Source organism: Parus major, chromosome Z (genome assembly GCF_001522545.3).
Source record: "Parus major isolate Abel chromosome Z, Parus_major1.1, whole genome shotgun sequence".
NCBI lineage: Eukaryota > Metazoa > Chordata > Aves > Passeriformes > Paridae > Parus > Parus major.
Genome location: NC_031799.1, coordinates 46,531,914 through 46,544,699, shown reverse-complemented (window position 1 = coordinate 46,544,699; position 12,786 = coordinate 46,531,914). Strand labels below are relative to the sequence as shown.

At 39.2% G+C, this 12,786-nt stretch overlaps 1 protein-coding gene across 5 annotated transcripts in view; it reads right to left on the bottom strand.

Moving 5' to 3' along the window:
* Positions 1-3,991: 3,991 nt before the first annotated feature.
* Positions 3,992-12,786, bottom strand: part of TDRD7 (tudor domain containing 7) — a 46,886-nt gene continuing 38,091 nt past the window's right edge. For 3 of the 5 annotated variants that reach the window (XM_015614981.3, XM_015614982.3, XM_015614983.3), the window contains exons 9-17: positions 12,497-12,608; positions 11,445-11,647; positions 11,170-11,304; positions 9,413-9,496; positions 9,116-9,250; positions 8,669-8,779; positions 6,780-7,270; positions 6,303-6,463; positions 3,992-4,449 (exon numbers count right to left, since the gene is read on the bottom strand). In XM_015614981.3, coding sequence (XP_015470467.1) covers positions 4,229-4,449; positions 6,303-6,463; positions 6,780-7,270; positions 8,669-8,779; positions 9,116-9,250; positions 9,413-9,496; positions 11,170-11,304; positions 11,445-11,647; positions 12,497-12,608 — 1,653 coding nt within the window. In that variant the 3' untranslated portion in view covers positions 3,992-4,228. The remainder of the gene's footprint in view (positions 4,450-6,302; positions 6,464-6,779; positions 7,271-8,668; positions 8,780-9,115; positions 9,251-9,412; positions 9,497-11,169; positions 11,305-11,444; positions 11,648-12,496; positions 12,609-12,786) is intronic. The other 2 variants (XM_033520439.1, XM_033520440.1) reach the window with 2 other exon arrangements.

Below are 12,786 nucleotides of genomic sequence, written 5' to 3'. Positions count from 1 at the left end.
GTAATGTACAGTGTAGCACTTTTCACAACACACCGAGCTTCACTAACCCGGACTACACCAGGGCTCTCAAGGAAGTGGCTTGGCATGTCACCAGCTCCTCTTGCCCTAGCCAAGGTCTAACTTCACAGAGCAGCACAATTCTTCTGTTCAAGAATTCCAGGTCAATCTGAAAACATCAGCAAAGAACAAAAAATCATAAAAGGGAGCTTTCAGCCTTTATGAAGTTTTAAAGTGATGCTTTTTTCATTGCATGATTTTTTTTCACTTTTCTCATCTAACAGAGTCAGGACATGAGAACCCAGGCTCTCAAAAGGTTTGCCTCATGCACAATTCAGTCAATGTGTCACTGTGAGGACACAGGATTAGTGTGGTGGAAACAGAGACAAAAGGTCTTTGCAACAAAAGTCTTCCCAAATGTTTTGGGAAAGAGGAGTCCAGGACTGAAAACTCTAGAGAAAGAAATTCATTTTGAGACGGCAAAGAGGGTTCTCATGTTTCTCTGACAAAACAAGAGCTCCTCAAAATGATGTGAAGTGAACACACTGGGAGATGAAAACAGGTAAACTTTGTCAACAAAATACAGCTGACATAGAATAAACAGAAAAGAGGAGGTTTCCAAGTAATTGTTCACAGCCTTGTTTGTTCACTGCTTTCTTTGTTTTAGTTATTATACCATCATCTGTTTTGTCTAGGTAATCAATGATCATTTTCCATTTTATAAAAATCACAATGATCCACAAAACATGCTTATCAAAGCTGCATTCCCTTTTTTTGGTTGTAAAATTATCCTGGGTGGGGTCCCAAGAATTACACATTCCAAATCCACATTCCAAGGGATGATCAGCTGGGCTTCTGCAGATACGTCCTACATGTATTGGTTTTGGCATTTATAGTGAAGCTGGAGTTCCAGTGAATTCCTTGGCTGTGCCCCTTTCTTCCAGCAACTAGAGCTTTTACATGCCTTATTTTATTTACATATAAAAATAATTATCAGTGAAAACCTCTCAAAGTGTTCCCCTCCTTAGCCTTCTTCCATCCAGACCAACTGCAAATTCTGCCATTTAAACCAGACTTTCTAGACATTGTTGTTGCTTTCATCTGGATTCTCTGTGATTAAGCCATGTCTGTCCTGGAGGACAGTGTCCAGAACTGCATGCAAGGCTCCAGTGGAGGCCTTTCTAATAGCTGTCAGAATGGAAAGTAACTCCACCACCTGCCTGATTCAGACACGGGCTGTGGACGTGGCCCTAGTGAAGTGCCATGCATTCATGAAATCAAAAACTATTCACAACCACCCTGCAACACTGACTGCTGAAAAAATTGAAGAACCATGCAGTGTTCTGTGCGTATTAACTAATTCCACAGAGCAGGTATGTCTAGCACCTCCTAGGGATAGCAGACTAACTAGTAATTATGCTATTTCACCACTTGGAAACTTCAGGAATCTCAAAGCATTCAATACTGTGTATGCCCAACTGCTGCAACATGCCTCAGGGGAGACAAAGAGTTACATTGTCCCACCCCAAACCCCTTGTGAAAGGCGGCCCAGGTGTTCTGATTAGGTTTGAGTCCCTGGGGGGTTCTCCCTTGCTGTGTTTCTAATGGTCCCTGACCCTGAACTCCACCCTCAAAGGTGGAGACCCTCGAGTTCTGTCCCTCAAAAACCCCTGCTTGGCCTTTGTTTGGGGCTCTTTGTTCTGGATCTAAGTTTGTTCCCATGCTGAATAAATGGTTCCATGAACAGGAGCCCATCTTGTTGGTGTTTGATGCTGGTCCCCAGAATCCTGCTGCTTCCCTGGATGAGATCCTGAGGTTGCAGACTGCAACACCCAACGTGCTCTGCATGTTTTTCAAAGCAGATCATGAAATGTGTCAAAGAGCACTAGCAGGTGAATTAGCAAATGTCAGGATCTTACATGGGGTAATACAGCAATGCTACAAGCAGGTGTAAAATGATAGTTCTGCACAAGGAGACAGCAGTACCTGTACTGTAATGGACCAGTAGTGGAGCTGCTGAAGGCAGGGGTGGTACTGTGTCCTGGGAATGGAGAGACACGTCAGTGCAGCCCCTCTGGATACAGCATATGAGCATAACTCAGCATGCAAGTGACTTTGGGTTGGTGTATGCTCCATGCATGCACAAAACAATTCACCATGTCAACAGTGGTGCCCAAGGGTTTGTTGATCAGTTAGACTGCACTCTGTTTTACCAATATACAAAGCAGCCTCTGTGAACTCCAGCACCGAGCCGCATAAATGTGTGGGACTGTAGGAACGTGTCCTTGCTTTTGACCTGGGCTTTTTAACCACCAACAACCAAGGAGAGGGTGAGGCACATTTCAGAAGGGGCAGACAAGCTTGGAAACTATATTCAGTGTCTTGTACATCTGCCAGGGTCTTTTCTCTAATAGTAGAAGAGTCACAAATTGCCTCATCAGTACAGAGATACAAATAAACTGCTGGCAAAGAGCAGATCCTCAGCCTTAAAAGATGCAAACACAGCTCAGGTACTTCTCACAAAACTTTAATTCAGTTCCAGCAGAATGCTCTATTACCATGAAAATCGCTTGTAGCCATCAGTGTGCACAACTGTGAAGGTGAGATATGGTCTTAGACACAGGAAATCTCTCTTCAGAGAGCTCAGGGGAGTGCTTGTCTCATTCTACTGTCCTATGTCATTCAAATTTTCAGACTCAGATCCCATCCTATACAGAGGGAAACTTTGCATTGAAGTTTATCTTACGGTAGTTCACCACATGGCTTCCTTCATGTGCATTCTTCACCTTCTCTGACATGGCAGCTGGGTGATTAATATGGAAATGACTATTGATTAATATGGAAAACTAATTACTATCTTCATTGTTAATACTACCTCTCTCCCAAGTACACTTAAGAGTCTCTGCCTCAGCCCATTTTAAATATGGAGAGGACCATGTTAAGTAGCAATTTGCATTAGAGTATCAGTTTGCTGTTTATCACTGCCCACGCTAGTCATAAGGGCTCTGCTATACCCAGTGTACATCCAGGCAGAGAGACACACACACCAGGCTTCCAAGAGGACTCCTTGTTGCTTAGCCCAGACCTTCTCCAGACCACCACCAGAATTAGACTAAGGGAGTGCAAATGTATGTCCTACATGTTGTAATAGCTTGTTTGCTCAGAGTATTTGTATGCATTTTCTCTCTCCCACCCTACTGTTACACATGCACGGCACCTTTCAGTCTTGTTTCCCTTTCTGTCCAGTCTCCTGTACTCCTGCAAACAGCATTATAGCAGAATTTCTTAGCTTGACCTGTGTCCTACTAGAAATACTAGACAGCTGTGCACAGCAGAAAAAAATCCTGTTGCAGGCATTCATCATGTAAAGTTTTAATACTGTGTCTAAGAATCTAGAGGGAGTGTGGCAAGCAAATTTAAATTGACACAGCAGACTATGAAATATAATCATCTCTACACCTCCTTTAAATGTTTCTAAGACCAAAAATAAAGTAGGTTCTAAAGTAAAGGCTGAAAATGCTGTGTTCAGAGGACTTCAAGCACCCGTCTACACACTTACAGGACAGTGTTTTCTCCTGCCTCTGGGGAGCAGAAGTCCTCTGAAGTTTCTCAGAAGCATACATGAAAACAAGCTATCAAAGAAGAGGGAAAGGAATGCTTTGAATTTAGCAGCTGGTCAGGGGTTGGGGTGAGGAGGGGGGCAGAGAATTCAGGAAAGTGGTGTCACTGCTAAAGAACAGCAAACAGAGCAGTAAGTATACAAAGTGATACCCTTCTGTGAATGCTCCACCCCACAAATGCAGTATTCCAAACAAGGCACTATTCAAAGCTTACCAAGTTAAGGAAAAGGGAAAAAACTCAACAACAATGCACATCTTGGACAAAAAAATCCAGAAATAAAGAACACTTGTTAAAGGAAGGACTACCCTGTAATGGCTCTGAGTAATAGCTATGAGATAAAAAGCGCTCCAAAATTAGGAAATGATCACAAGAACAAAATTTAACATTGTTTTATTGATAAATTTTAAAATAATTTAACTCAAATATTCTAGCATTACAATAGTAAACAACGTGAAAATTTTCAGAAAGTCAACAGAACCCAAACTTGTTAAACATCACAGATTTTTCAATTTTATCCCCATTATGTCTTCAAGGCCATGTAGTAGTTATATTTCTCTTCAAAGCCTGTTACATATTTTATTGCTAAGCTGCTACATTGCATAAGTGATGATTAATCACCCTTTGAAAATTCCACAAGACTTTGAGACACAAAATCATGAATCCATGTATCGATATGTGGAAGAGATGTGTCCACGAGAAAAGTCACTATTTTTCGATCCCAAGAGTTAGTGCTGTCGTTAACTGCCTGTATTTGTGCCACAAAAGGTTTCTTCTCTACAAGATTCCGAAACACTATTGATGCCTCTTCTGACCACTGCTGGTTTTTCACTCCTAGGACAAATGTGAAGCAAAACAGAAGGTCATTTATAGACGAGACTAATCTAAGTTTTTAAAGAAGTGATGTGAGTTTAAATACAGATGAGAAAACAGACTTGAAAGTGCTAATGAATGCAACTTAAATCTAGAATAGAAACATAAGCTCACTCATCTCCCACACAAACAAGATTAATTATTACACAGACTAGGACATTTATTTTTTCTTCAAGTCTAAAGATATGGAGGTGTTTGCAGAAGTGAAAGGCAAATGTACTGACTCACTGAGCAATTCAGAGAATATTAGCTGCCTTGCATGACCAGGGCTTATCAGGAACCATGACAAGAAGGAAACTAAGACCCTTTCAAAACAAACTCTGTCTTCAGCCTGAGTAATGCTGGCATTACTTGTCTGTTGGCCTTACTTTACATTTTCATCTCAAAGCAGTATCAGTTACTAAAACACCTGCCAAACATTCAAGTCCCAAGCTAGGCATAGAGAGGGCAGATACAAAGAGAAATTATACCTAAATGCCTCACAACTGCTCTTACTTTTTTCAGAGCAGCATCCCACAAAGTCAAGTCTGCTGGAACCTAAATGGGTTGAATATGGCTGCAATCCACCTAGAAATAAACGTCTCCTGCAGGCTTGGGATTCAGTTCCCTAGACCACTTCCAGTGTACAGCATCTAGACAAGGGGCTCAAATATCATGCAGGAATACCCAAAAGCCACTTTATGGATAAGAGAAGTGGAACAGCAAAATGACAATACTTTGCTTTTAATATTAGCAGAAGCTTGCCACTGATAGCTAGCCAAACACAACAACACGGCTGCCTGCAGATGACAAAAGGAACTAAAAGCCAATAGTTAATCAATACTTCAGAAAGGGTAATTAATGCTAGGAAAGACTATTGTGGAAGCAAATGGAATTTTACAAGGAAACAGATCAAAGACTGAGGCATGAGACACAAAAACAGAGAGAAAAAAGTGGAAGAACAGCAGAACAATAGTTACTAATCTTCCAGGCTCAGCTGGCCTGCTTTCAAATATGAAGCATCTCAGAGGGAACTTAACTAGCTACTTTGGAGACTCAGTGAAGCAGGAAAAGCTGATGACTTGTAGGCTTGCTGGGCTGGATTCTCCAGAAGACAGACACAGCTGGAAATCAGCCACATTACAGCACTGCACGCCAAGGACCCCAGCCTGTGGTAGCACATCCATCACCCATCACTACGTTTAAAGTAACCCCCAAAGTCACACTATGCAAGAAAGCAAGTCCACAGAAGGCACAGAGCACTAACTCTGTCACCTGTCACTTCCAACAAGCATATTCTGTGACTTGAAATCTAGAGCAGTGCTGACCAAGCAGCGTCAGAAAGCAGCAGATGAGACATATACATCTGAACATAACACAGAAATGAAGGAAAAATTTTGAAAGGAAAGACAGCAAGGAGATACCAAGTTTTATTTTTTAAATTCTCTCAGATATATGCACGCTCTCTATGCGCCATATTCTCAAGGAAATTATCTTAAGTAAGCTTATTGAAAGCCCCATTCCCTCATGGAGTTTTTTGTTTGTTTGAGAAAACCAATATATTTCAGGCAACTCTGGATTCCAAATATGCACTGGCAAACTGTAAATTACTGTAGGGTCAAGATACATACCAAAAAATCTCTAGAGATTCAGCCTCTAGATTCCTAACTTTATGTAAACGGTGACAATCAGAACATTAGGTTCTTTTCAACAGATACGTTATAACTTTCACACTTGGTAATACTCTGACTTTGTCCAGTTTATGTTTCTGCTCATCTTGTATGCCCACTGATGTAAGACTTCAACAAAAACAGTTGCAAGTGCTTGATACCTACCTGCAAGCTGAGCTGTGATAGCTTGGAAAGGTAGTCTTCTGAAGGTATCCAGGAGTGGCTGTACTTTCTGTATGCTGACAAACTCATGTTTGCCATAGTCCAGCTCATACACTGACAAAAACCCATTTCTAAGTATTCCTTTTATTATGACCCTGTACCACCTAAGACGGGGGAGAACAAGAACAGACCATTTGAATCCATTTCTCTCTAAGCACCAGAAAAATAATGCACAATCAAAAGATCTTAACCAACATGTCTCAGGCTTCCCAAATCTGAATTTAGCTGAATAAAAGTCAACTATCCCAGCTACAATCTGGAGGCATGAAGAGTCTGCAACCTTGTTTTTTTCCTTAATCTCTCAAATATCGTTGGACATCTGCTACGTTAACAATGCAAACTAAGCAAAGCTAGGCTTGCCTAGCTTAGCAGAGTTAAGCTTGCTTCTGAAGATTTTAAGTAATTTAAGAGTCTACTTACTCATCTCCAATTTTAGCTGCATACAGCTTGTTTTTTTCAATGGTCACAGGTTTCGCTTCTGCCCTGCTGTAGTACAAGATCATTTCTTCCATTAGGGCGTACAGATTGTTTAGCTCATTCCAAGGCTGGACAATGAAATGACCGGGATGGCAGGCCACCGAGACGTAGATATCCATGAGGTCACCAGGCTTTGGCAAGGGTAGAGGAGGCGGCATATCAATGGTGGACACTGCACTGCTGGGTTCTCTGCCCGAATCAGGGAAACTCTTCTCCAGCTTCCCACTAGATAACTGTAGAGCTGAAACAGCATCACACATAGTTTTTGTGGAGCTAATCCCACTGGGTGTCACACTCAAGAAAACATCTTTCTGATGCTTCCACAAGTCTGCATTTTTGATCTGTCTATTGATGCTATGATCCACATCTGGGAAATTCTCTGGAGCAAACAAGTAAATGTGCGCAATTCCTTTTGAAGCATCCTGTTTAATCACCTTGGAACACAAAATACCATTTTAACAACAAGTTAGTAACTATTAAAGGCACATCTGATTTTGTACAGAAGACTAAAGCAGCAACAGTTCATTGCATTTATGCACAGAAACATTTTCAGTGTTCTCCTAAAGATATTAAGGAAGTTGTAGGTAATAATCTGTTCACAGCAGATAGAAAGATAAAAAGCACCTGCAGCTGTTCCACTAATTTAAAGCAAATACAAAACTTGAATTTTGTTCTGTCCAGTAGGTTCAATCTCAGTACTGTGCCAGTACAGTAGCCAGTGTCCGCACAGATCTAAACAACTTATTAAATAATAACACCTAATCCTTTCAACTGTCTTCCCGTCATTATAGGAAATGAAGCCTACTAAATTAAATGAAAAAAAAAAGATTAAAAAAGCTTCCAAGTTTCTCTTATGCATAATTTTCAATAACATAACATTATTTCCTATTTATCATCAGATATGCTAACATTATTAATGGAAAGCACTTAAATTTTGACAAAGTATGCAACATTCCTTTAGTGATTCTTCTGTTGATGTTCCTAGACAGGAATAAAAACTTTCTGCAATTAAAGCATGCATCTGCTGTCTATTATTTAATACAGCAAAAGTTAGCAGCAAACTCAAACTCTCTTGGAAGAGGATGTCTAGAAAAGCCAGCTGCAAGCAGGTATAAGTCGCAGACTAAAGCAAGAAGAAAGGTTACAGAAAGAAGCAAAGCACCTTTTCAAAGTGTCTGACAGTAGCTGGAATCAAAAGGTTATGAGGAAATTACTTTCATTTAATCCGTAATTAGTAATAGATTTCCTTCAGGAGGGTGTTTTCAGTTAGTTAAACTGTCTAGAATACATTGCAAATGGAATAATTTTATCTCAAAGATAAGAGAAATTCTCAGTATATAAAGCACATACTAAAACAAAGTGGATTAGAAAAAGCAAACAAAAAACTGCTTTCAAAGATTAGAAGGAGAAAATGTTTGCTCACAAGAGGCATAACAGTAATTCAAGATTAACTCAGAAGTTGCATATTTTTATGCGCTGAAACATGACAACTGTGTTTCTTTCTTATCAGTGGTAAAATACCTCTAGCTGCATATTTGGGCTTGGAGAGCAAAATGCAAAAAACTGCTGTGAAAGCTGCTAAATTCACAGCAGAAGGGAAAAGAGAAGATTCTAACAGGATTAAGCAAGGAAGTTTTATGAAAAATTTCCTAAAAAAGAACTTTGTATAGAATTTATGTACTTTAGCTGGTTACAAACTTTACAAACACTATTAATGTTACACTTCTGTACTAAAAAACAATTTGATGCGTTGTTAGGCTTTTATAGTTGTTCTTCCAATGCACTTTTCACATTATGTGATTTCAATTCTCATAGGCATTTTGACTACTTACTTTCATGCTAAACTCAGGACAATTTGTTACAGCATCTCTCAGCCACAGTACAGCATCTGGAGTCCACATGCCAGTGTTAGGAGGCAGATCTGCCAGACAGCATTTTAATGCCTAAGAACAGAATTAAGTATAGAAGATATAATTTAGTAACATGAAAGCTGGCCCATAAGTTCCAATTCAGAGAATAATGCTGACAGAGTCAATTACGTACGACAAACAGAAAGAGACAGAGCAAAATGCAAATCCACTACCGTGACACATACTCAGCATCCACCAACTCACAGGACTACACTGTGATTTATTTCAGGCAAAGATGCACAATGAAATACACTTGAATACTGAATGCTGTGAAACAAAACAGAATTTCAGTACATAAACCTTCAAGCATCAGCACTACAAACACTGCCAAGAGATTGAATACAGGTTAACTTTAACATGTCTTTATACCTGAGGAGGTATTGCAATTACTTCTCTCAGGAATTGTGGTGGGATTTCTTTGAGCTCTGATACTTTTACAGTTGCAACTGTTCCAATATCCATAAACTGCACATCAAGTGCCCGTCTAGTGTGAATAATTTTAATCTGAAAGAAGAAAGCAAGAGCATAATTTTGAGGTTAAAAACCCAACAGTGACCCACACATTATAAAATATTTCATGGAAACTAAACATTCAGGTTGAGTTGAAGCAAAAAAGGAGGCATTTCTATGTGGGCAAACTCTAGCAGCTTTTTGAATACTACTTACCTCTACACGTGCCCATTTTCCTTTGGAAGGAAACAAGCAGATTTTGCCACAGAAAGGTAGCAATACACTGAACTCAGATGTCTGCTGCAAATACAAAAACAGAAGTCAAAAAGCACAGAGCTTTTTGAGTGCTATCTGGCACTCAACTAACCATTTCAAAAGCAACACATGGCATAAACAGTACTGAGAAGCAAAAGCTCTGTTTCAAATAAAAAGTATCTTTCCAGCTTTAGAAGCAGTTCTTATCACATTGCTTTAAGCTTCCCCAACTGGTAAATCTTTTAATGCCAAGCTCTGTATTTTACAGGTAAATTGGGAGAACACAAAGTGCCAGGGGTGAAAACCCACATTTGGAAACAGACTAGGAAATCACCAATTACTTGACTTGAAAAGCAAAAGCAGTTAACAGCTATGACAGACAAGTGAAGAAGCTCCTAGCTTATATTCTAGAACATACAAATTCTTGAGATATATAAAAACCAAATTTACTGCTGACTCAAATGAAAGTTTCATAGGGGTGACAGCCACCATGATAATTCTAAATAACGTAACAAGACAATGGCAACACTATAAAAAGTATGGGGAAAACTCCATTTGAAGAACAATCAACACCTTATTAGGTTTAAATTCTTGGGCAAAATAAGCTAAAACCCTTCAAATAAGCTGCAAAGCCTGATATTATAAGAATGTGAAGAACAATCTCTTTATTTGATAGCAGCAAATAGAAAATAACAAGCACTCTCTCCAAAGAATAACGACTCTTGAAACCCATATATGGCTGCCTTCCTTAGTGTCTTTGTGGTGCTAAATATTTTAGAGTTTTACACTTTCTTTCAGTGTTTGGCTTGCTTGAAACTGAATCTTGACAAACGAAATGTGTTCAGTATAAAGTATTTCCAGATGGTCACACAACAGGTCTAAAGCTCAACTTCTATACCTAGAACACTTTGACCAAGTAGTTTCACAAGCAGTTCTAACAGGACCTCCAAGCATCTGCTTTGCTTGATTTTATTTTGTCAGGCTCAGCTGAATTACAAAATTGATTCTCTTAATTCTTACAAATTAGATTTTCTTAAGATTTCTTCTCTTTGGCCTAAATTCTCTTGAGTCTAATAAGGATTGTTCCATGTGCAAATGGCTGGTGGAATGTCAGACTTCTCTGCCACATGCCTAATTTAAAGCAACCTACGACTTTTCAAAATGTCTCCTACACATCACTTTTATCTTGATACTAGCCACAACATTCAAAAAGTAAGGATGCAAGGACAAGATAGGCAGAATCAGATATATCAGATCAAAGCCACTGAATCTCCAAAGAAGCTATGTTAAGAAGAACAGACCTTGATTATGCTGTTTTTACTGCCACTTTGTACAGACCTAGCTGTTTATGCACCTCAACTTCATAATGTAAAATTTCCAGAAAAAAAAGCTCCGCAGTGTTTCCACAGGCTTTATACCAAACTCATGCAGTTTCCTTTGGAAGCTTCCCATTAAGAGCCATACTGTTACTTTTCTAACTATTCAAGGATAGTTGCAAGTAGTTACTTAGAGAGTGCCTGTGAAAAAGAAAGCATCAAAGGACACTTTTTACGCTGAAAGATGCACCCCAAAAACCCCCAAACTAGAAAGAGAATTTTCAGCCTTTATGAATAGTCTAGGACTACCACAGAAACTTGAACTTATGTGCAAGGAAAATTATTGGTACTCTCTGAAGAAATGCTGCATTACTTCACCACTTCCCTCACCACAGACCTTACCTTGTAAAGAAAGTAGTCTTCAAGTTTCTGCAATATTTCAGAAAGTCTAGACAAGCCTTTGGATGGCACTTGACAATACAGGCTCCCATCAGAGGAAACATTGGTTACTCTGACATTGGTGTATAGTGCATCTACCTGCAACAGTAAGAGTTTGACAAGAAAGGGAAAAACAACCCACACAAAATCTAGCAAATTTCTGGGTACTGTTTTTTGTCCATCTAAGATCTCAACGCCAATGATTTTTAATGATTAAGGAGGAAACAGGACAATGGTACCTGTAGGTGCAGTTCAAGGGACTTGTCATACAATGCCTTCAGACAAGTAGCATTGATGTTGATATCATCTTCTCCAGAAGTGTCATAGAGAACAAGAAGAGGAGTATCACTCTTTTCCAGTATTTCCACAGCAAATATCTTGAAGCATGTCTGTGATTCCACAGCCTTTACTAGGACAGGATCATCACAGAAGGCCTCCAGTCCTGTAAGACACACCATACCTTTTTGCATACAGAAGTTGTACTGCACCCCTACTACTTGCAATTTGCTTAATTTCTACCATTTTATCAAAGAAAGCCATCTTTAGAGGCAGGGCAGAATAGAAAATAAAAAGATCCTCCTCATAAAGACCTGAGGCAAATGTGTAAAGAAAAATGGAATGCATCCAAGTATCAAAAAACCAACCAACCAACCAACCAAACCCCAAAAAGTTAAGCTCATTCACAGCAATTTCACATATTTAAAATTTACTATTTTTAAAAAGTTAAAAAGGTCTATTAGTTTTAGAAAGGTGAATAAATTCCAGCAGAGTCTAAGAAGCCTGCAGGTATGCAAGTACTGAAAGTGGAAGAATCACATCAAAATAATTAAATAGGCTCATATTTAGAAATACTGCCTAATCTGGCCACAACAGATGTACCTTATTTATGAATAAAGACGTTGTATTAGTGTACATTGCTTCACACAACACATTTCCTTTACTTTAAATGTTTCCTTTTATTTCTTTATGCTCATGTATATTAAAGGGACAAAGACATCCTTGTTAAGTGCAGAAACTATTAAGCTCCATTACAGCAATACAGGATAAAATAGTCTTCTAATATCAAGGATTCTCTGTAAAACTCTTCTTCACATCCTTTCTTTCATCCTTTTCCTTCTTCCCATGCATACCCATGTCTGCTTTGACTAGCTGAGCTGAACAAAATCTATCAAACACATACAGAACTACTACAAACAAAAAGCAGAGCTCTCAGACTCACAGAGGCTTCAACTGAGCTGTGCCAACAGAATGCACAGCAGGAAGCATGTGTGCAGTCAGCACTGCCTCTTACCTGCCAGTTTACATTTTGTAGCTTGAAATGGAAGCGATCTGAACTGTTTCTGTAGTCTGCACACACTGCTGCTTTCAACAAACTCAGTGAAGCCATGATCAACATAGAATACCTGACAACGGAAAAGGGAATTAAAAGCACAAGATCATGAATATAATTGTAAGTATGTTTTCTTTAGTCTAGGGAGAATGTATCCAGTTACCACATTCTCTATACAGCCACAGACAAGTTACTTTTTGCCAGTTAAGTACCATTAATTTAATGTTTTCAGGAAAAGCCTCCTTCTCAAA